The sequence below is a fragment of the Opisthocomus hoazin genome, chromosome 15 (assembly GCF_030867145.1).
Source record: "Opisthocomus hoazin isolate bOpiHoa1 chromosome 15, bOpiHoa1.hap1, whole genome shotgun sequence".
In the NCBI taxonomy this organism is placed as follows: domain Eukaryota; kingdom Metazoa; phylum Chordata; class Aves; order Opisthocomiformes; family Opisthocomidae; genus Opisthocomus; species Opisthocomus hoazin.
Genome location: NC_134428.1, coordinates 19587429 through 19611508, shown reverse-complemented (window position 1 = coordinate 19611508; position 24080 = coordinate 19587429). Strand labels below are relative to the sequence as shown.

The window sequence follows — 24080 nt, the reverse complement described above, 5'->3', positions numbered from 1 at the left end:
GAAGCATCACTTTGCTATATTTTTCATCAAGGTGATGGTATCTCTCAGACAGAAAGGCCATTTGCTTTTCCAGCTCACTTTCACGACCAGAGGCAAAGATGTTGATGGTACCCTAAGGTATACAGAATTTTTTTTTTAATATATGTAAAGATCAAGAGATTTATTCACATTAGCCTTGTGTGTCAAGTAGTTCTTGCCAAATATTGAAGGCATGGCAGTTAAGAAGTCTTCCAAGACATCAGAGTTCTTCCCTAGGCTGTTCTCCCTTACCTCTGGAGGTTGCACAGAGTGCAAAGAATCAGCCTGCGGTTCACGAACACGGAGAGAGTCCTCTGTTCTCTGTATTCTATCAATTTTGATCCAGTTCAACGAAGGTAATAGTAAGAAGAAGCCATCAAACCCCCAGAACCATATACCTAGATCACAAACAAAAGGCAAAAAGGGTGTTCAAGAGAATTCCCCCTGAAGACTGCTTAGATCCACAGGTCGTCTTCCTACTTCGTGACACAAGCTACCTTAAGTTTGCAAGGTAGACGTCACACAGCGCACACTACTCCAGTCTGAACAAAAATCAGTATGAGCCAGCTTTCAAACTGTGAAGTCAAGCACTCAAGCACATTGGGGAACATCCATCAGTACCGCTCACACCGTTGTATGGCAGGCAGCTTGCGCTTATGTCTCATGGTATATCCTCGGTCTCATACTACTGCGTCCCTGGGACCTAGATCTCATTTACCAATTAAGACAGGCCGTGCTCACTGAAGGCAGATGTAAAAACTGCTTTTTATCTCCATGGAAAATATCTTTGGCAGCTTCCTGCTCCGCCACCATCATCGCGGCTGCATTCGATGCGGCCGAGGACAGGGGTCTCTGGCAGCGGAAGGAACCCCAAGCCCCAGCATCTCAGGCACGAACTGGGGAGAGGGTATTGCAGACCGCTGAGACCCAGCGGGGGGAGAGAGAGGAAGGGGGAGAAGGCGTTTGGCAACAAAGCCCCTGCGCCTGCCCCTCGGGCAAGGGGCACTCCTTGGGTTTTACTGGTGTAGCGATCGCAGCAGGTGATCAAAAATAGAGGAAAGAAACTTTTATTTCTTCTTTCAAACATTACGTGCACTTTCAAAAATTAAAACTCTTTTATTTAAACATCTCAACAGCATCTTGTCAGTTTGGAGGCAGCAGAGAAGAACAGACATTTTGAAAAGCATCTTACAAAAATACATTGCACAAAGTCCTCTCTTGCTTTTTTAAAAATAAGTTAGTGTTGTTCAAAATATTCCCACCCCAGCTACCCAGTTTCAATTCATACAGGATAATGCTGATTTTAAATATGTAGTCTATAATATGAAAACACCTGTACATGTGTCACATAGCTCCTCTGCGTAGGCCACAGGTTCTCTGTCTAGCTCCAGTGAAAAGAAGTTCTTCACAGGGAGATGTTTGGTGGTTTGTTTTTTTTCAACATTTGAGGACTGTTGTGCAACATACATAACTATTCAGAAAACCAGTCAGCAGTTCCATGTGTTAACAGTTCATGCCTAACTATAAAATGTATTATAACAGCAAGATAAAATTTTGCATACACATGCAGTTCGGAATCTTTTCTGAAAAAAGTATCTTCAAAGTAGCAATCCTAAGCAGGGTAATGAGCAGTTTCATCTCATTCTAGATGGCAATGCTGCTTCTGAGAGCAAGACACCACAGTAGCCTTCTCCCCCCCGCCTCGGGTTTCTGGGGATGATCTAAAGAACGCCCGTGTGTTTCAGCACAGCAGTACTGAGCAGACATCCCTCTTGTAAATGGGAAGTAGCAAGGTTTAGTTCAGTCGTGTTTTCCACATATTGCGTTCTCACAGTGCAACGCTCACCAAGTAAAACAATGAACCAGCCTAAGGAATTCGTGTCCTGAAGAGATCACTTTTGACAAATTAAGATTGTTTAATTGCTGTATAGTAATGTTTATTAAGCAATTTTGCAGGTTTATCAGTCCAGTCCAGTCAGTCAGGACAGCAAGGTCAATTTGGAATTAACACTAAAGAACAACAAACTGGCGAAGTTGCTATGGTAAAACCCCTTAAAATAACTTCAGTTAAAAGTTGTCACTGACTTGGAGCAATTCATGACCACAAATCACAGCAAAGCACTCTTGGTTGCTGGTGTTTAAACTAGTTTTGGTCATGTTAACTTTCCCTGACATGTATCAAAGCCCTTTCAGATCCACCAAAATGGTCAAAACCAAGGGTCAACAGAAGGACACCTCAAGCCACAGTCCGTGTTTACAATATACCACCGTTTTTGGCCTATGGTGCCAAGCTGACAGAAGGCTGCAGAGAAGTCCTAGATTTTTAAAAAACGGATTCCTAGTGATAGAAGGTGCTTTCTTTTAAAAAACCCTATACATTCATTTATAATAAAATAGGTGTCACCTGTTTGCCAGCTGGGCTTTATGAACCAGAGTAGTTTGCATGCATTGTTTCTTTCAGCATGGACACAAAAATAGAAAGCAAACTGGGAACTGCAAACCAAGCACTAGAGCAGATAAAAATTATTTTGTTGTACAGTTATGCTGACAGTCTTCTGTCTCTATCAGAGGATCAACAGTTCTGCAGTGTCTATCTTGCATCCTTGTCTTTTAAAGACTCCAGTGTTCTAAGCTTTCCGGCATATACAAAAATCGAGAACAAAATGCACAACCGTAAAACCAGTCCAAGTTGAAGTGCTGGAGATTATTCGGCAAGTTTCCCATGCACTCTGAACCGATAAAGGCAGGTATATTCCGGATGTCCCCAGTCAGAAAACACTCTCAGTTCCACTATTTGGAATGCGTTTTCACTTTTCTCCTGCAGAAGGAAAAAACAAACACACAAACCAGAGTTCGGTTTTGAGTATAAACAGGTGCAACTGAAGGCGCTTTCCTTCATTCCTGCAACTACCAACTTTGATTAATAACTGAGTGATGCCTTGGGAACCTTCTGCCACTTGGAACAGAACCTTCTTTGCCTTACAACCGGTTTGTTGTTTGTTTTTTTTTTGTGAAGGGAGTCAGAAGCAGCATGAAGCAGACTCCTCATACGTTCGGTATCTTCACACCACTTGTGTCCACCTGGCACAAAACTTTCCTCCCCTCTAACCTATCCGAACCTTAGGTTTTGAGGCAGATCAGTAGCTACTTTCCACCTCAGTTTCTACGGTGCCCAACAGAGAATGAAGCCTTTTTCCTTCACTGCTCATTGTGCACTACCCTAGAAAATATGCGTGTGCTTCTTCTGACACTTGAAATCTTCTCATCCAGACTTACCATCACTGGAAAGGTCTGCAGTGGTTCTCCGTCTTGGTCGTAGACATACTGTCCTAGAAGCTTGCCGCCTTCTTGATATTCATTATCTAGACCCTACAACAACAGGAGAAAGACGTTTGCTTCCATCACATTTCAAGTCAAACCAAAGCCAGAAGCATGCCTACCTAACTGCCTGTCAACGCAAGTCTCTGAAACCGAGGTCAGAATACTTCCCGTGGAACTTCATGCTTCTTCAGCCACAGCTCTGCATTTGACTTTCCTGAACTGCAAAGAGCTGTGCTATGTTTGTATGTTGCTGTTTTCACGGTCAAACCCCATCATTTCCATGGCACAACCAAGATCGCAGTGGACAATGTAAAATGCTCAGGACAAACAAGAATGAGAAAACAGCAACATCACAAACAAGACGGAAGCCAAGATTCAGATGCTTGCAGATGGCGGCTTCAGCATTTAATGGAGCTAGACAAATGTTCTCAGGTATCACAGCTACACTCTGATGTAGCCTGTGGTCTTCTGTTCTGCAGTCCTGCCTAAGCAGCTGTGGTGCTAGTTAAAATCAATTTAAAACACACTGAAGGCACATCACAGACAAGGTGCAAAGCCAACACTGGGGAGGGAGAGGGTAAGCAGTAGGAGTGGTGGAAGGATGGAACAATTTGAGTGCCTGAAAGAACGATACCAAATCAAAAACAGTCACCTCCCTCCAAAAATGTTTACTACTGTATAAAGCAGGAAGAAAAGAAACAGCTCCCTCAAAATTAGCTGTAACACTTCTTATTCCTAGTCTCAAAGCTGATTACAAAAACAGCAATTTTAAAAGCAAACAGTTTCTCTCCTTAGCTGTCCTCCCTTCAGTCCTTATTTTCCAAGATCTGCGCCACAAATATTCTTTATGCATACAAATATCCTCTGAAGTTCACAGACAGACTTACATATACTGCAAAGCTCCTCAGAGCACTGGAGATCTCTCCTGTTGGTGAAAGTGCTTTTGGGATGTGTTCCAACGTAAAGGCAGTCGGATAGATCTTCCTTGAAAGTTGAACTACGAGATACCCCTGTGGTCCTTTGAAAGCCCAGCAGTTTCCTGGATACGTGTCCGGCTAGACAGGAGGAAAGGGGAGAGAACAGGATGGAACACAACAGCAACAACAAAACCTGCAGCCACAAGCATTTTGCCAGAAAGAGTTGTGACGAATTCTGAATTATTAGGGACAGTCTTAGAGAGTAAGTGGCAGAATATGATCTATTTGGTAGCATTCTTCAGGGAGACAGCACATCCTCCCGAACAGCCAGCAGCGTTTTGAAGATCCGCCTGGAGACTACTTCACAACAGGAACCCTCCCAGTGCTCACACTCTGCAGAAGTCCAGTGTACCACCCAAGCCTCCTAGCAGGGTCTTCGTTTTGCTAGAAGACGACTTGAGCAGTGCCCAGCAACTACCAGAAGAATGGCACTCTTGGGAACATCGTTCAAAGTACCCGTGCCCCACACTGTGTTGCAGACAGAAACATCCAGCATCCAAGAAACAATCCAAACCCCTCAGCACAAAATAACATTGCTGAATTTCTTTACTCGGCCTTTAATTACCTGAATCACCGCCCTTGGAGGCTGAGAGAGGTACCACAGAGGAATTCCAAAGAGGCTGATCACTGCTCTGTTGGTGTTATAGGTTTCAGAACAGCGAGTACTCAGAATGCTGCCACCTTAAAAAAGATGTATCAGGTTAGCCGAAATAATTACTCATTTCTTCCTGAAGACTTTTCAGCCAGAGATTTGTACAAAGCTTCGTGAACATACCAGTTCTTTTCCTCAAAACCAACTAGTAAAGATACTGTTCAAGTCTAGTCATTGGCTGGGGATACAATGCTTCTATCAAGTACAGTGTTCTTTTCAGAATGTTCAAGGCTTTTCACCTCAGAGGGCTAAAACATACACATTTTCCCTAGTGAGTTCAGTGGTGCATACACCCCACGCAAGCAGATCTTTCGACATTTTTGGTAGATACTATAAAATAACACGAATCGTGAAAGTGGAGTTTCCTCCACTATTTACCTGCAGATTCCAAGGCGAAATCCACCATACCAGTCTTGTCTTGAGAGAAAAGTTTCAGGGCATTGTTTACAATAGTCTGGACTTGCTACAGATGTACACATAGAAGAGGAGAAAGGGAAGAATTTAATAATATCAACTGATAAAGTAATTGATCTATACACATCTGTATACATGTAGAATAAGCATCTTTTTGAGATGCTGCACTCCATCGCAAGTCTTTGAAAGCCTCTCTCAAGACAGAGGCCATTTTTAGTGCATGGTTTTTTGGCTTAAAATACAAATTCATACTGCATATTGACTGGTGCTTTCTTCAAAAGTTGCATTCTTTCCCCCACCTTCCCAAGACCCTGAGCTGCATTGCTTTGGTATGGCTGTTTTTTGGGAATTCTGCAATTTTCAAGATAGCATACTTTGGAAAAAAAAAACAACATTCGCAACAGGCAACAAGCAATGCTGTAAGCGTACGCTTCATCAAGCATTTTCTGTAGTTCTCCCCATTTCAATTCATGTTCTAAACATCTCTTCAAGTCACTGAGAATTATATTGACTGCGATGCTCCAAAAAATGCCTAGAAAAGGACTCCTTACGGTTTTAGTTGAACTTGCAAGAACTTCAACTCACTCACCGCTTCTGTGATTCCACGAACCCCTGCATTAGTCACAGCCTTTGTTACTACTTCAGATGTTAGCTTTTGGCTTGTCACAGACATATGGAGAGCGATCTTCTGGAGGATCTGCAACTCTAGATCCCGCAGAAAAGGCTGCAAATCACTTTTGCTCACAAAATTGGACGCAAGCCTGAATGAAATGGCTAGTAATCTGCACTACTAAAACAGGATACGTCGATCAGCACCAGAAAGCACCAACAACTGACTATCTTACCTTTTGCTCCAGTCTCACATCTTGAGGATGTTGACCCATCATATTTCTTATTAGCGTCAATGTTTTGCTTTTGTCACTTTTCTGGGCAACCTGATCTTGAAGGTTCTGGAGTAGAAGCATCACTTTGCTATATTTTTCATCAAGGTGATGGTATCTCTCAGACAGAAAGGCCATTTGCTTTTCCAGCTCACTTTCACTTTCACGACCAGAAGCAAAGATGTTGATGGCACCCTAAGGTATACAGAATTTTTTTTTATATATGTAAAGATCAAGACATTTATTCACATTAGTCTTGTGTGTCAAGTATTTCTTGCCAAATATTGAAGGCATGGCAGTTAAGAAGTCTTCCAAGACATCAGAGTTCTTCCCTAGACTGTTCTCCCTTACCTCTGGAGGTTGCACAGAGTGCAAAGAATCAGCCTGCGGTTCACGAACACGGAGAGAGTCCTCTGTTCTCTGTATTCTATCAATTTTGATCCAGTTCAATGAAGGTATTAGTGAGAAGCAGCCATCAAACCCCCAGAACCATATACCTAGATCACAAACAAAAGGCAAAAAGGGTGTTCAAGAGAATTCCCCCTGAAGACTGCTTAGATCCACAGGTCGTCTTCCTACTTCGTGACACAAGCTACCTCAAGTTTGCAAAGTAGACGTCACACAGCGCATACTACTCCAGTCTAAACAAAAATCAGTATGAGCCAGCTTTCAAACTGTGAAGTCAAGCACTCAAGCACATTGGGGAACATCCATCAGTACCGCTCACACCGTTGTATGGCAGGCAGCTTGCGCTTATGTCTCATGGTATATCCTCAGTCTCATACTACTGCGTCCCTGGGACCTAGATCTCATTTACCAATTAAGACAGGCCATGCTCACTGAAGGCAGATGTAAAAACTGCTTTTTATCTCCATGGAAAATATCTTGCCCTGTACCCTACGTACTACATACCACATTGTTTCCACGAAGCCCAAGTTTCTTCCAACTTTTGTTAGATATTAGGCAATCTTGCAGTTCACAAACATGACGCTTGTTTTTGCACTGTCTTAGCAAGAAGTAGCAGCACTTTCTACAGAGGGTAGGGAAGTTCTTCCTTTCTTATTCTCCCTAGTAGAGAGGATTTTGAATCCTGACTGTAAGTTTCTGCGAAGCTTCATCTTCTCCCCAGAGTAGTTTCTAAAGTTTTTAGGACATGCGAAGACATGAACCTGCTTTTCAGAAACAGCCCACCACTTTTGGCAAGTGTTTGAAACTGAGTTTGTTTATTTCAAAGTAGACAGCTGGCCTGGAATACTGTCAACTAACCAGTCTAAACAGCAGTTTTTGAAGCACGGCAGGGCCCAGGCCCTAGCCCCCGGGGGACGCCGGACGCTGGAGGGCGGGCAGGCCCGGGCCATTCCCTCCTGGGGCCGCCAAGGGACGCTTGGGGACTGGGGGGCGAAACTCAGCGCTGCCCGTCACCCAGGCCATCTCACACGGCCGGGTCGGGCCGGGATGCAGCGACCCGCGGGCGCCGCGCTACCCTCAGGCCGGGCCGGCCGCTCGCCCTACCCTCCGCGGCACGTACCCGCCCCGCTTCCCCGCAGCCCAATGAGAGCACAGGAGGTCGAGATCGGCAGAAGCGCCGGCCAATTACGAGCGGGCGCTGGCGCGGCGGGCGGCAGGAGGCCCGGGTGTGTGGCAAGCCTCTGGAAGGCGGGGCGGGGAGGGGCAGGGCGGCCGGCCGGGTCCCACGTGAAGAAGAGCGTCCGGTACATCTGGGCTCCGGAGCGAGGGATCGTGCCGGGGAAACCTTTTCTCAGCGGCCCAACAGCCGAGACAGGCGCCCGGCGAGAGAGAGCGTGCCCCCCCCAACCCCCCCCCCCCAAAGAAGAGCGGGGTCAAGAGTGACGGCGGCACCCTCCCCCCTCACAAAAGCAGCCCCGAGGGAGCGCGAGCGACCCGCAGTGCGGCGACCAGGACGGGCAAACAGGGCCTGCCACGGCAGTTGGCACGGCAGCTGGTGCAGGCAGGGCCCCGAGGCTCGGCCAGCTACCGGGGTAAATTCAGCCGGTGGTCATCACTTGCTCAGCTAGTAGCTAGGGTCTCCACTCGCCTGAAAGCCGTCACCAGGCAGAATACGGAGACCCAGACAGAGCTCCCGCATAAACAGGCAGCTGTGCAGGTCTCTGGCTGCAGGGAGTGCCCGAGCCTGTCACTGGTATGGGAGGGCAGCAGGCAGAACGCCTGCGTGCGCTGTGACCAGGTGGATGATCTGCTCGTCCTGGTGGCAGAGCTCAAAGAGGAGGCAGAAAGGTTCAGGAGCATCAGGGAGTGCGAGAGGGAAATAGACTGGTGGAGCCATGCCCTGCCACCCCCGAAACAAGCGCACAGGATGGACGTTCCGCAAGAAGCAGAAGATCCCCTGCCCTCTCGCCACCAGGCTGAAGGAGAGCACCTGAGAGACAGCGGGGAATGGAAACGGGTCCCTGCTCGGGGCGGCAGGCGAATCCCCTCCTGGCCTCCCTCTCCACACCAGGTGCCCTGACGCAATAGGTATGAGGCAATGGAACCGGAGGGGCAGGCAAATGACGAGGCGGACGAAGGCCCACGCACGGGGTTGCCCAGACCTAGGCAGTCAGCCCCATGCATCACGACTGCCTCCACGAAGAAAAAGGCAAGATTCCAGTCTTCTAGGCTTTCCGGCATATACAAAAATCGAGAACAAAATGCACAACCGTAAAACCAGTCCAAGCTGAAGTGCTGGAGATTATTCGGCAAGTTTCCCATGCACTCTGAACCGATAAAGGCAGGTATATTCCGGATGTCCCCAGTTAGAAAACACTCTCAGTTCCACTATTTGGAATGCGTTTTCACTTTTCTCCTGCAGAAGGAAAAAACAAACACACAAACCAGAGTTCGGTTTTGAGTATAAACAGGTGCAACTGAAGGCGCTTTCCTTCATTCCTGCAACTACCAACTTTGATTAATAACTGAGTGATGCCTTGGGAACCTTCTGCCACTTGGAACAGAACCTTCTTTGCCTTACAACCGGTTTGTTGGGGGTTTTTTTGTGAAGGGAGTCAGAAGCAGCATGAAGCAGACTCCTCATACGTTCGGTATCTTCACACCACTTGTGTCCACCTGGCACAAAACTTTCCTCCCCTCTAACCTATCCGAACCTTAGGTTTTGAGGCAGATCAGTAGCTACTTTCCACCTCAGTTTCTACAGTGCCCAACAGAGAATGAAGCCTTTTTCCTTCACTGCTCATTGTGCACTACCCTAGAAAATATGCGTGTGCTTCTTCTGACACTTGAAATCTTCTCATCCAGACTTACCATCACTGGAAAGGTCTGCAGTGGTTCTCCGTCTTGGTCGTAGACATACTGTCCTAGAAGCTTGCCGCCTTCTTGATATTCATTATCTAGACCCTACAACAACAGGAGAAAGACGTTTGCTTCCATCACATTTCAAGTCAAACCAAAGCCAGAAGCATGCCTACCTAACTGCCTGTCAACGCAAGTCTCTGAAACCGAGGTCAGAATACTTCCCGTGGAACGTCATGCTTCTTCAGCCACAGCTCTGCATTTGACTTTCCTGAACTGCAAAGAGCTGTGCTATGTTTGTATGTTGCTGTTTTCATAGTCAAACCCCATCATTTCCATGGCACAACCAAGATCGCAGTGGACAATGTAAACTGCTCAGGACAAACAAGAATGAGAAAACAGCAACATCACAAACAAGACGGAAGCCAAGATTCAGATGCTTGCAGACGGCGGCTTCAGCATTTAATGGAGCTAGACAAATGTTCTCAGGTATCACAGCTACGCTCTGATGTAGCCTGTGGTCTTCTGTTCTGCAGTCCTGCCTAAGCAGCTGTGGTGCTAGTTAAAAACAATTTAAAACACACTGAAGGCACATCACAGACAAGGTGCAAAGCCAACACTGGGGAGGGAGAGGGTAAGCAGTAGGAGTGGTGGAAGGATGGAACAATTTGAGTGCCTGAAAGAACGATACCAAATCAAAAACAGTCACCTCCCTCCAAAAATGTTTACTACTGTATAAAGCAGGAAAAAAAGAAACAGCTCCCTCAAAATTAGCTGTAACACTTCTTATTCCTAGTCTCAAAGCTGATTACAAAAACAGCAATTTTAAAAGCAAACAGTTTCTCTCCTTAGCTGTCCTCCCTTCAGTCCTTATTTTCCAAGATCTGCGCCACAAATATTCTTTATGCATACAAATATCCTCTGAAGTTCACAGACAGACTTACATATACTGCAAAGCTCCTCAGAGCACTGGAGATCTCTCCTGTTGGTGAAAGTGCTTTTGGGATGTGTTCCAACGTAAAGGCAGTCGGATAGATCTTCCTTGAAAGTTGAACTACGAGATACCCCTGTGATCCTTTGAAAGCCCAGCAGTTTCCTGGATACATGTCCGGCTAGACAGGAGGAAAGGGGAGAGAACAGGATGGAACACAACAGCAACAACAAAACCTGCAGCCACAAGCATTTTGCCAGAAAGAGTTGTGGCGAATTCTGAATTATTAGGGACAGTCTTAGAGAGTAAGTGGCAGAATATAATCTATTTGGTAGCATTCTTCAGGGAGACAGCATATCCACCCGAACAGCCAGCAGCGTTTTGAAGATCCGCCTGGAGACTACTTCACAACAGGAACCCTCCCAGTGCTCACACTCTGCAGAAGTCCAGTGTACCACCCAAGCCTCCTAGCAGGGTCTTCGTTTTGCTGGAAGACGACTTGAGCAGTGCCCAGGAACTACCAGAAGAATGGCACTCTTGGGAACATCGTTCAAAGGACCCGTGCCCCACAGTGTGTTGCAGACAGAAACATCCAGCATCCAAGAAACAATCCAAACCCCTCAGCACAAAATAACATTGCTGAATTTCTTTACTCGGCCTTTAATTACCTGAATCACCGCCCTTGGAGGCTGAGAGAAGTACCACAGAGGAATTCCAAAGAGGCTGATCACTGCTCTGTTGGTGTTATAGGTTTCAGAACAGCGAGTACTCAGAATGCTGCCACCTTAAAAAAGATGTATCAGGTTAGCCGAAATAATTACTCATTTCTTCCTGAAGACTTTTCAGCCAGAGATTTGTACAAAGCTTCGTGAACATACCAGTTCTTTTCCTCAAAACCAACTAGTAAAGATACTGTTCAAGTCTAGTCATTAGCTGGGGATACAATGCTTCTATCAAGTACAGTGTTCTTTTCAGAATGTTCAAGGCTTTTCACCTCAGAGGGCTAAAACATACACATTTTCCCTAGTGAGTTCAGTGGTGCATACACCCCACGCAAGCAGATCTTTCGACATTTTTAGTAGATACTATAAAATAACACGAATTGTGAAAGTGGAGTTTCCTCCACTATTTACCTGCAGATTCCAAGGCGAAATCCACCATACCAGTCTTGTCTTGAGAGAAAAGTTTCAGGGCATTGTTTACAATAGTCTGGACTTGCTACAGATGTACACATAGAAGGGGAGAAAGGGAAGAATTTAATAATATCAACTGATAAAGTAATTGATCTATACACATCTGTATACATGTAGAATAAGCATCTTTTTGAGATGCTGCACTCCATCGCAAGTCTTTGAAAGCCTCTCTCAAGACAGAGGCCATTTTTAGTGCATGGTTTTTTGGCTTAAAATACAAATTCATACTGCATATTGACTGGTGCTTTCTTCAAAAGTTGCATTCTTTCCCCCACCTTCCCAAGACCCTGAGCTGCATTGCTTTGGTATAGCTGTTTTTTTGGGAATTCTGCAATTTTCAAGATAGCATACTTTGGAAAAAAAAACCAACATTCGCAACAGGCAACAAGCAATGCTGTAAGCGTACGCTTCATCAAGCATTTTCTGTAGTTCTCCCCATTTCAATTCATGTTCTAAACATCTCTTCAAATCACTGAGAATTATATTGACTGCGATGCTCCAAAAAAATGCCTAGAAAAGGACTCCTTACGGTTTTAGTTGAACTTGCGAGAACTTCAACTCACTCACCGCTTCTGTGATTCCACGAACCCCTGCATTAGTCACAGCCTTTGTTACTACTGCAGATGTTAGCTTTTGGCTTGTCACAGACATATGGAGAGTGATCTTCTGGAGGATCTGCAACTCTAGATCCCGCAGAAAAGGCTGCAAATCACTTTTGCTCACAAAATTGGACGCAAGCCTGAATCAAATGGCTAGTAATCTGCATTACTAAAACAGGATACGTCGATCACCACCCAAACGCACCAACAACTGACTATCTTACCTTTTGCTCCAGTCTCACATCTTGAGGATGTTGACCCATCATATTTCTTATTAGCATCAATGTTTTGCTTTTGTCACTTTTCTGGGCAACCTGATCTTGAAGGTTCTGGAGTAGAAGCATCACTTTGCTATATTTTTCATCAAGGTGATGGTATCTCTCAGACAGAAAGGCCATTTGCTTTTCCAGCTCACTTTCACGACCAGAAGCAAAGATGTTGATGGTACCCTAAGGTATACAGAATTTTTTTTTATATATGTAAAGATCAAGACATTTATTCACATTAGCCTTGTGTGTCAAGTAGTTCTTGCCAAATATTGAAGGCATGGCAGTTAAGAAGTCTTCCAAGATATCAGAGTTCTTCCCTAGGCTGTTCTCCCTTACCTCTGGAGGTTGCACAGAGTGCAAAGAATCAGCCTGCGGTTCACGAACATGGAGAGAGTCCTCTGTTCTCTGTATTCTATCAATTTTGATCCAGTTCAATGAAGGTAATAGTGAGAAGCAGCCATCAAACCCCCAGAACCATATACCTAGATCACAAACAAAAGGCAAAAAGGGTGTTCAAGAGAATTCCCCCTGAAGACTGCTTAGATCTACAGGTCGTCTTCCTACTTCGTGACACAAGCTACCTTAAGTTTGCAAGCTAGACGTCACACAGCGCACACTACTCCAGTCTAAACAAAAATCAGTATGAGCCAGCTTTCAAACTGTGAAGTCAAGCACTCAAGCACATTGGGGAACATCCATCAGTACCGCTCACACCGTTGTATGGCAGGCAGCTTGCGCTTATGTCTCATGGTATATCCTCAATCTCATACTACTGCGTCCCTGGGACCTAGATCTCATTTACCAATGAAGACAGGCCATGCTCACTGAAGGCAGATGTAAAAACTGCTTTTTATCTCCATGGAAAATATCTTGCCCTGTACCCTAGGTATTACATACCACATTGTTTCCACGGAAGCCCAAGTTTCTTCCAACTTTTGTTAGATATTAGGCAATCTCGCAGTTCACAAACATGACGCTTGTTTTTGCACTGTCTTAGCAAGAAGTAGCAGCACTTTCTACAGAGGGTAGGGAAGTTCTTCCTTTCTTATTCTCCCTAGTAGAGAGGATTTTCAATCCTGACTGTAAGTTTCTGCGAAGCTTCATCTTCTCCCCAAAGTAGTTTCTAAAGTTTTTAGGGCATGCGAAGACATGAACCTGCTTTTCAGAAACAGCCCACCACTTTCAGCAAGTGTTTGAAACTGAGTTTGTTTATTTCAAAGTAGACAGCTGGCCTGGAATACTGTCAACTAACCAGTCTAAACAGCAGTATTTTAAGCAACTCAAGGATGGTCCAGAGCAAGGGAAAGACTTCGGATGAGTTGCTCAAAGAACCTAACCCCACTTTTACGGAGATTAACAACAATCAAAGCAATCGGTACACAACCTGCTCTTTGTGACCTCACTGCTATTCTTATCAAGGGAGGTGAAGAAAAAAGGACTTCAGTGCATTTACTCACCCACTCTCACTTTCTAAAGAGCTCTATGAAATTAAATCGAGGGTATTCCTTTCACGGCAAGGGGAAGGCTACTGACTTGTCAGTACTTTGAAAGCTTGAATTGCTGCCCTAGTCACAAACAAACTTGCTCTTTTTTGCTTCTGCGTCTTCTTCATAAACCGAGAGCTCAACTAAAAACGCTCTCTTGGAACGGCTGCAGTAAGCATACACCGGTCTGTAGTATAACTAAGCGATTCACGTACCTAGTAGAAACAGGAGCGGGAGAAGAAACAGGAACAGCTTGTAGGTCTTTGGAAGGCATCTAGAGAAAGAGAGAGGAAAGTTCACATGAAACAACACATTTCTCCTCTTGTATTGTTTTATAACTGGGTAAATCATTTGCTCACAAAACACTTTTCTCAAAGGATACACACCTCTTTAGAAGAAACACCTTGAGCAAAGACATCAGAGTAGCAAGTTGATACCATCCAGTTCTGAGTAACCTGTACATGCCAGAAGCTGCCCTCCCTAGAAGACAAAAAGTGGTAGCGCGAAATGTCATTACTGCGGCACGTGTTCAAAGGAACCAAGCAGAGGGACATGCAACTGTGGCCAAGAACACTTTGCGGAGCAGAGAAATGCGTGAGCACAGGCAATGCATGCAGCTTATTAACATCTAGATAGCACAAGCACGACAGCATTGTAACACCAGCTACTCAACAAAACCAACAGCCACGCAAAAATATGAAATGCTCATTTGTTAGAACAACGCTATCTTGCCAGAAGTCAATGTTTGAATCGAAGTTACCACACAATGAAGACAGTTCAAGATGTTTCAAGAAATGCACAGATTAGCAGCATCAGTTTTTGCTAAGAGGAATACCAACATGGGCAGTGACTACCAAACCAAAACATGCCCCGTTATTCTTGGCACCCCATATTCTGTGCTATTCACACACTTGTTCCCGCATGAAACGGTCTGCTTAGTCTCCCATTGTGCCTGCGAACAGAAATATACCCTCTCATTACGCATATTTTGGTCAATAAAGAAAACCAGCACATGCATTTCAAGACACCAAAGCTACAGCATAAGCATAGTCGAATTAGTGTACGCCATGTCCTGCAGAGTCCTAGTTTGTCAAAAGGAACGGGCAATGCGCGCACACACACACACACAGAGAGACTGAGACAGTCACCTGGAGAAAGAATGGCCAGCCAAAGTAGAGACACCACCTTCTGAGACACAAGCCATCCTGTTGCTCCCACTGTTTGCAACACGTCAAGCATAAAGTAACCTAGATTACAACAAATTCACTTCTTGTGGTAACATACATATATGCGCTTAATCTTCTTTCCCAGCACATGCAGTAAAAACAGATGCGATCCCCTGCACATCACACGTTCCGCAATATTTTAAACCATACCTTCCAGTAATCTACAGACTTGGTTCTTCACTGTTTAGAAGCAAAGCAAGCCACTAATAAATATGAAGCCAAGTAAAAGCAAGCCAATTTAGAAACACAATTTTCATCTACAGAGATCAACAGAATGATCAACAGCATCTGTGTAGCGTATCACTTTTCCAAAAATCAAAGTTTACCTTTTGCAGCATGTTTATCTAACAATGTCATGCTAAGTGCAGAAGAAGAGTAAAAAAGTAGTACCACAAAAACAAGTTTTAAGCACATCATTACTTTAAAAGCATCTGATTTGTTCTGAGTTCTACATCAAGTTCATTGTCTGGGTTCATGTGTAGAAGAAGGAACAATTAAAAGTTTTAAATCCTAGAGAAAGAATTAATGATGCCTGAGAAATACTCACAAATAATAGGAAATTTTCCCTACTAAAAGTTACAAGCAGTAAATGTTCAATAAACTGAGTGTTCCCAAGGATCTTCAGCAGGTCAATTTTGAGGCTCTTAGAAAGAACAAAACCAACAACAACAACAAACCCCAACAGACTAGAACAAAGTGCTGTGACTTGAAGCCCACTGAAGCCAACAATTACTATTTCCAAGACTAGGACTGCTCATTCTACAGAACATACTACGTAGTACAAATTGAGAAAATAATCCTACATTTTTAGATTAGCAGATATGTCTGGCTTCATCTGAGGGACTATAGATCTACCAACCCAATATTTTGCAAAGAATTTAGGTGACTGAAGTGTCTCAAATCATTTTCCTTTGCTGAATAAAGGGCACTCCACAGATTCTTGATGCCTCTGTCATTCAAGCTAGCAAACGCTCATCTCACAGGGAAGATGCTATCCCTCTAGAAGACTCCTGTAAAAATTGACTATCACTAGAACAAAAATAAAATGTTAAAACCCCTTTATTCAAATCATCTGCACACCAATACCTCATACCTTGCTTTCTTTTCAAGGCAGCTTTTCAACCTGTCAAGTGTACTAACTGCCCCAAAGTGGAATCAATTAACAATATGACTTCTTCTTTCTAACATACAAGGTGTATGTTGTCCCTACACCTTGTTTTTCCTAATAGGTAAGCAGCGCGCCAAGCTCGTACGAAAGCCAGTATCACAGCAAGAATCAAACAGAAGAGCTGTTCATTAATTTTCTAGACACTTTACACTTTTCATCTACTTTGATAGATGAAGATAAGAAAACAAACACAAAACAATATGTAGGATTAACATTGTGAGATTGCGATTCAAAACAAAAACAAAAGAAAAAAAAAGGTCCAAGTCAACCTGCATAAGAAAAGGTGTGCCAAATGGTCCTTGCTACCCTTTTAGCCCGTAAAGATTGCATGTGGTCTGTGGCGTACAGTTCAAGAGGTTTCTTCCCCTTACAGTCATCACCGGTTGGTGGTGGTAACAGTCGATTAATGGGACAAAGCCAGGATCAAATCAAGATTCTTACAAGAAAACTTGAACAAGTCTGTGTCATCACACCAGTTATCAAACCAAAAACCACTAAGCAAACTACAGCAGAGTCAATCTTGCTTGGGGGAATCTTACAGTACACCGGGCAATCGGCATTCTTGCCCCTACGTTCAAGTTGCCAAACAATCGTTGACTTTGCAGCTTCCCTAGAGTCAGGGGCCATCTGATATTACTGTTACAGCAACAACCTGGTGTACAGCCCAAGGCTGAAAGACAACATCAGTCATTCTACTTACATATTGATTCCTCATTTACACCAAGATGGCCATCTTCTCTGTAAAACTCCTTTACATTCATGCTTCCACAGTAGTCTGAGTGAGCTGCAACGCATTCAAACAGCATACATGGAATGTAACTCAAGTTCAAAGCCTTTCACATATGCGCATTTGAGCTATCATGGATACAGATTTCAGCTGAACTGGCTTGGTTCACTACTAAAGCCAGGTTAGTCACAGAAAAACTGAAAAACAACCAAAGCAGCAGCCTACTCTGTGCAAACTTCTTTTTTTTCCTTCTGTAAATAACAGGGGGCCTTTTCATTCAAAAACCTTTCTTGCTTCTTTTCAGATAGCAAAGTTAGTACAAAAGTCCCCAAGTAACAACTCCTCAAATCTTCAGCTCCTGTTCCCATCATCCTGCAAATACAGGCCAAGCAATACCTCTTTGTACAGGTTTTACCGGAGATCTTAGAAGACTGAGAAGAGAGCGTTAGCAAGTTACAAGGCACTGAGGCAGAGAGAACAGGAGAGTGCAAAGTTTTATTCACACACAGAAATCAGTTACCTTCTGCCTATGGCAATTTCACTTCACTCACAGAGCAGGCATTACAGAAGAGAAAGCACTAAAGAAGAATGGAACATTTTCGGGGAAAACAAGATGTGCTTTAGAGTAGTGCGGAGTGATGATAGCAGTTTTAGTTTTGCAAGACAGATCTCATCAAGCTTTAATGGCACAGTGGGCTTAAGGGTATGAAGTCAGTCCAAACCTACAGACATTGAAGAGTTAGGATTTGACACTCTCACAGCAAACAGTTTAAAAAAAAAAAAAATCAACTTCAGTTTCTCAATTTAAACATTACCTTCTACCACTTCCTAGTCAAAATCAACATGTGAATCTTAACTGTAACACATATCTCACATATGTGAATCCTGATACTTCCAAAACAGGGGGAAAGTAGGAAAAGGGTAGCACAACTGAAAAGAGAGAAAGACAGGAGCCAGCCAAAAGACTATAGAAAAAGAACACCGTAGTGCCAAAGATGAAGTCCATACGAAAAAAAACCAACAGACACACTCCAGCTTATTGTGGAGACCAAGGAAGACAACTGAAAAGGTACCTTTTAATTCACAACCCAGCTTCAGCAAAACCATTTGAAATAGTTGCACTAACAGTGATGCAAAAGATGCTGCAGTGTGTTTGACCAATCGCAGAATCTTACTCATGTAGAAACTAACGGATTTCTTGCTACTGAGAACATACTTCATTCAAGAATAGCACACTGACAGAATTCCAAAATCGGTTCCTAATTCAAGGCCACTCACGAAACAACTTCCTGAGAACTGAGGACTACCAACCATCAAGAAATTACAGATGGTATACAAGAGGCAGGCAGATGCAGTCAGGACACTGAGGACAAGCATCCCTATAATGGAGATTGCCTTGAAAAGGCAGAACCTTGTTTACAGCAGATTCATTTGGTTTTGAGCTTTAGGAATATGGTCACCAGGGAGTCTATCTGGAATCAGTTTTCCCCTTTGGAGTTCCATTTTTCAAGGACTTGAGGTTTAGCTTCTAAAAACACTCTAATAAGCTGCACGGTTAAATGAGGAGAAAAAACCCAAAGCAAAGTAGGACAGCATCTCTCCAATTTCTTGCATAACAGAAGCACTGCAAAGTAACTGTTCTGCTCAATTTTGAAAGTTCACGTAACAATAAAAAAAAGCATCAAAAATCTGGACCATACAGAAGCAGTTTCATCTGAAAACCCTTACCAAAACCTTAGAAATAGACACGTATTCGAAAACCGTGTAAGTCCTACAGTAGCACTGAAAAAGAAAAGCTGATCATTAGATATCAGAAGCCAACAAGTACGCAAAGTTTCAAATGAAACAGAGGAAGGTATTCCTTGTAAGCCGATATCTAGAATTTGGATATTGATAAATTTAGCAGGGCAGGAAGAGTACTTAAAGAACACTACATGAAAAAAGCATGAACTGAACTGTACACCATTCTGCCAACCAAATGAAAAAAAAAAAAGAGAAAGTAACTTACTGGATGCATGTTTCTGGCTCCTATCCCTGGAGTAAATTCTGGAAGATGGCACATGAGAAGGCGAGTATGCTGTCAGAACCTCCTTCCGTTTAGAAAGCATCCTGTAATCCCTGCAAGTGTAGCCATTGACCACTGTGCTGTTTTCTGCTGTTTCTGTATCACCATTTCCCTGCATTAGTGTAGTATCACTACCTAGCCAACCAAGAGTAAAACATATAGAGCATTGCTATCAGTATCGCCGTCGCTAGTTACCGTTGAATAGAATGCACTCGGAAAGAAAATGAAACCATAGTTACCTTTAGGGTCGCCTTCATCATCAAGACCTTCAAAGGGAAAAAAAAAAAAAATTTGGTCCCAAGAGTAAGGAAGTCCCACAATCAACTACGATATCTGACAAGAACTCCAAGTAAAAGTCCCACTGATTTTAATACTGCAAAGAAAAGCCACTTTATGATTGGTATTTAACATATTTTGCAGTCACTACATGAACAGAAACAGATCCATACATTCAGACGTCAATGTAGTAGGGTAACAGACAGTGAAAAGCATTCTACCATGGGAGCAGCAAACTAAATATGAATGACAACTGCACCTTTTCTTACCTCCCATCTGACTTGAAAGCAGCTAATTACAAGCTTATGCCGTTTCTGTTGCTTGGTAACTACTTCGGTACTACCGTATTTTAAGATTCTGTTTGAAGAGCCAGGTATTTGAAAGTTTAGAATGCATTCTACTGAGATTGAAACAACTCCAGGGCACAGGCACACTGACTGGAAACAAATAGTCATTGACGGTTGGACTTGATGATCTTAGAGGTCTTTTCCAACCTACGATTCTATGATTCTATGATACAGTCATTTGTTGATCTTCTCCTACACAACACCTGGAGTACTGTCTACGTAAAGTATTCTCCTCTTCAACGAAAAAAGTAGGTTCCAGAAAAGCATACTTTTACCTCCTTGCAAAAACAAACCAGCCAGCCACAGACAAAAACCCCCTCAGGAAAGACTGCAGTGCCACGAATTTGAAACTGTCAGATGAAGGTATGTTAAGTAGAAACACACTTCTGGCTACACACAAACAAGAGAAAGCTTTTCCTTTGGCTTTGCAAAGACAAGCTACGTGTTTACCATTCTTCAAATACAGGACTCTGCACAGATGACAACAGAGAATTGCATCTATGCAATCTACGGTGCTGCATCACATATACGTTTGCCTGGCACATTCATTTGACTGTTCAACGCGTCCTGATGCTGACCACACCAGTAAATCAAGTTTACTCACTAGACTGTGAATTTCCAGCAGGCAGACATCTACAGCAGAAGAGTGAGTACGTGCACACTTCTGAGGGCAGAACGGAAACATGGATGGGGAAAGAGGGAAGATGAGGACACACGTTCATACACGCCAACCCAGAAGCAGCTTTCACAGTCCGATACAAGCAATGGCAATGATTACCTACCCCAGAAATGATTAAATTCTCTCTGCTCTCGAATCCGGGATTCAGCCAATGCACTGGATACGATTGATGCATCACTGGCATGGCTATTGAAACTGCTTTGGCAGTCAATGGAAGAGCGGGACAGATTCTTCCTTGGTGTGTGTCTTGCACTGCCAGATTTCTTATTCACACTTGGGCGGTGCTTCAGCACCCTATGAAACAGAGCAAAGACACATACGATACAGCATGAAAGATGTAAATTTCTCTTTGTCTCTCACTTTAAATGAAAAAGAAAGGCAGGGTATGTTAAAACTGACATGACTAAACGGCTCAAATCAGGTTTAAAAGAAAGTCCTCCAACATCTATGCTTTTGCAAAGTCTCAAGAGTCCAACCAAAAAATTAACTTGTGACGACAAAAAGTGCTTACTTGGAAGACTGCTCTCTGAAGGACAGGTTTCCAGCGTAAGAGCTGTCAGGATGGGTATCCTTTGGTGCAACACTGGATTTCTTCAATGCCACAGCAGATAACCGTAAGCTACGCCGCAACATTCTTGGCGAATCAAATACTGGATCTATTTTATTTTCAGTCTCAAAATCCAAAGCAGACAAAGAATAACTCGAACTGCAGCAAAACATGAAGAGCAAAGTTACCTGAGGTGAAGAGAAAATTCCCCTCGTAACAAACACGCCCTTCAAGCTAGTCTGAGTTTCCATTCAAAGCAGTTTATCCGGGGTTATGGAGCAACTCCTACAAGACACGCCACATAATACAAACAGCTTAGAAGTACGTCGATAGTCAAGGTTCTCTTCAGCAATTCACATTGCAAGTTGAGCAACTGAAAGCAAATGCTAGATAGAAAGAAACAACCACCACGGAAACCCATGTTTGAAGTCAAACCAGAGCAAGCATTCGTTGTACAGCTTTAGACACACAGTTCTTTGGGGACCAAGTGGAGAGAGGAAGCCATTCAGGACAGTTTCTTTGCCACGCTGAGCCACAAATTCAAAATCAGGATGCACTCTGAGTTTCAAGGTAAAGACTCATTTAGAGCCAAAGCTGATATTTTAAACATTTTGGTTGCCCGTTCCTTGCTTGGAGAACCAAAGATCCATATGCCACACTACTCCAAGTTTCCATCTCCCAGCAAGTAAGAACTTCCCCACTTGAAGACACTTCAAGACCTCCCTACTTTAGCTACACTACTTTAACTACCAGGAGTTAAAAAAAAAAAAAGAGTGTTTTTAAAAGATTTCTTCATCTCTCAATCATTACAAACCTTTAACTCTGTACAAATCAAAAAATGGTTTTGTCTTTCATCCCTTTCTCTCTGGTTTATCCTACAGAGGCAAGTTTACAGGCAGACAAGCTTCCCATCATTACCCCAGGAACTCTACTCCGCACTTTGACATTTGATTCTCTCAGAACCCCCAGGAAAACTTACAATCAAGGCAAATCAGCAACACAAGGCAATCACTAACAGATTAAACAGAGGAATCGGCAGGAAAGAAATGTACTAAAACAGAAGTTTAGCCTCAAGCAGAAGCCTCATACTTACACTCGAAGGAAACACTGCTGCGTAGCTGAGCCGAGCTCCTTGCTACAGGGCACTGCGCAGCAGAAGACCAGCTTCTAGAACCACCCAGCATTGTGACCCAAGAATCTAAACACTCCAGTGCTTTTCTCGAGTGTTCTAGGCTAGCTTTCTTAAGGCATCTGTCCCTTCTTGGGCCACAGGGATGTACAGAGATGTGACACGTTATTTCCAACGTTCCTGGGGCTTTTGTTTCTAAAAAAATAATAAAAAAAAAGAGCTGAGCACAATATTGTCAATGAAAGCAGCTCCTTCTCCCCAAAATCCTAAACAAAAACACAAGCGTTAAAGACCCCAGAACATTACAAAGTAATAATGTCATTTGTATTGTAGAATCATGGAATCATTTAGGTTGGAAAAGACCTTGAAGATCATCAAGTCCAACCATAAACATAACACCGCCAAGTCCACCACTAAACCATGTCCCTAAGCACCACATCTACAAGTCTTTTAAATACCTCCAGGGATGGCGACTCAGCCGCTTCCCTGGGCAGCCTGTGCCAACGCTTGACAACCCTTTCAGTGAAGATATCTATCCCAGTATCTCCTCTAAACCTCCCCAGGCACAACCTGACAGCAACGATTGTTCTAAGCATGCTCACAAAGGTAACCCTTAGCCATCTGGGAGGGCATACAAAAAGCATTTCAGGTTGCACAGTGACTGTTGTTACCAGTCTTCAACTCAAAGCACATCTGAGCAACGTCAAAGCGAGCGCAAAAGTCACCTCACCTAAAAGGTCCTCTGCTACTTTTGCATCCGATTTCTCCAAAGACTCCAAACCCAGCACGGACACATCAGCAGCACTGTTTTTGCTACAAAACAGACAGATGCTGCTAGTGATGAACATATCGGTACAGAAAAGAAAACATCAACCAGAATTTTGTAGATTTAGTCTTTTCATCAACATCTACAGCTAAGGCACAGTATCAAGTCTCAACATTCCCTTACACAAAAGTTATAGTCATTTGATGGCATCAGAAGAGAAGCTTCCAGGAAAGCAAAACAGATGTGGTTACGCTGGGTGCGTGGGAAGGCTCTGGAAGGCCGGGCGGGGAGGGGCAGGGCGGCGGGCCGGGCCCCACCTGAGGAAGAGCGTCCGGTACATCTGGTGCGCCTCGTAGCAGTCGCCCTTCTCGACGCTGGCGCGCAGCTTGCCCTCCACGCGCTGCACGCCGCCGCGGTTCCTGCCGCCGCCTTTGACGGCTTCCTGCTCCGCCGCCATCATCGCGGCCGCCATCGACGCAGCTGAGGGAAGGGGACTCAGAGAGCGGAATGAACCCAAGCCCCAACATCTCAGGCACGAACTGGGGAGAGGGTATTGCAGACCGCTGAGACCCAGCCGGGGGGAGAGAGGAAGGGGGAGAAGGCATTTGGCAACAAAGCCCCTGCGCCTGCCCCTCGGGCAAGGGGCACTCCTTGGGTTTTACTGGCGTAGCGATTGCAGCAGGTGATCAAAAATACAGGAAAGAAACTTTGATTTCTTCTTTCAAGCATTACGCGCGCTTTCAAAAATTAAAACTCTTTTCTTTAAACATCTCACAGAATCACAGAATGGTAGGGGTTGGAAGGGACCTCTGTGGGTCATCTAGCCCAACCCTCCTGCCGAAGCAGGGTCACCTACAGTAGGTTGTAGAGGACCTTGTCCAGGCGGGTCTTGAATATCTCCAGAGAAGGAGACTCCACAACCTCCCTGGGCAGCCTGTTCCAGTGCTCCGTCACCCTCAGAGGGAAGAAATTCTTCCTCATATTCAGACGGAACTTCCTGTGCTTCAGTTTGTGCTCATTGCCCCTTGTCCTGTCACTGGGCACCACTGAAAAGAGCTTGGCACCATCCTCCTGACACCCACCCTTCAGATATTTGTAAGCATTTATTAGGTCCCCTCGCAGCCTTCTCTTCTTCAGGTTGAAC

The 24080-nt window shown here is 44.1% G+C and overlaps 1 protein-coding gene across 1 annotated transcript; it reads right to left on the bottom strand.

Annotated features, from left to right (window-relative positions):
* Nucleotides 1-2718: 2718 nt before the first annotated feature.
* LOC142363203 (SUN domain-containing protein 1-like) lies at nucleotides 2719-23408 on the bottom strand. Its single transcript, XM_075436078.1, has 26 exons — nucleotides 23254-23408; nucleotides 22741-22791; nucleotides 21477-21599; nucleotides 21006-21200; nucleotides 20598-20788; nucleotides 19432-19458; nucleotides 19136-19327; nucleotides 18406-18506; nucleotides 18201-18342; nucleotides 17101-17184; nucleotides 16670-16780; nucleotides 15155-15253; nucleotides 14393-14486; nucleotides 14222-14280; nucleotides 12859-13004; nucleotides 12478-12702; nucleotides 11595-11679; nucleotides 10895-10997; nucleotides 7776-8021; nucleotides 6754-6760; nucleotides 5972-6169; nucleotides 5347-5431; nucleotides 4882-4997; nucleotides 4227-4394; nucleotides 3295-3387; nucleotides 2719-2836 (listed from the first exon to the last, which is right to left on the bottom strand). The coding sequence occupies exons 1-26, from the start codon at nucleotides 23406-23408 to the stop codon at nucleotides 2723-2725; spliced, it is 3210 nt and encodes a 1069-aa protein (XP_075292193.1). The 3' UTR covers nucleotides 2719-2722.
* Between the last annotated feature and the right edge of the window lie 672 nt (nucleotides 23409-24080).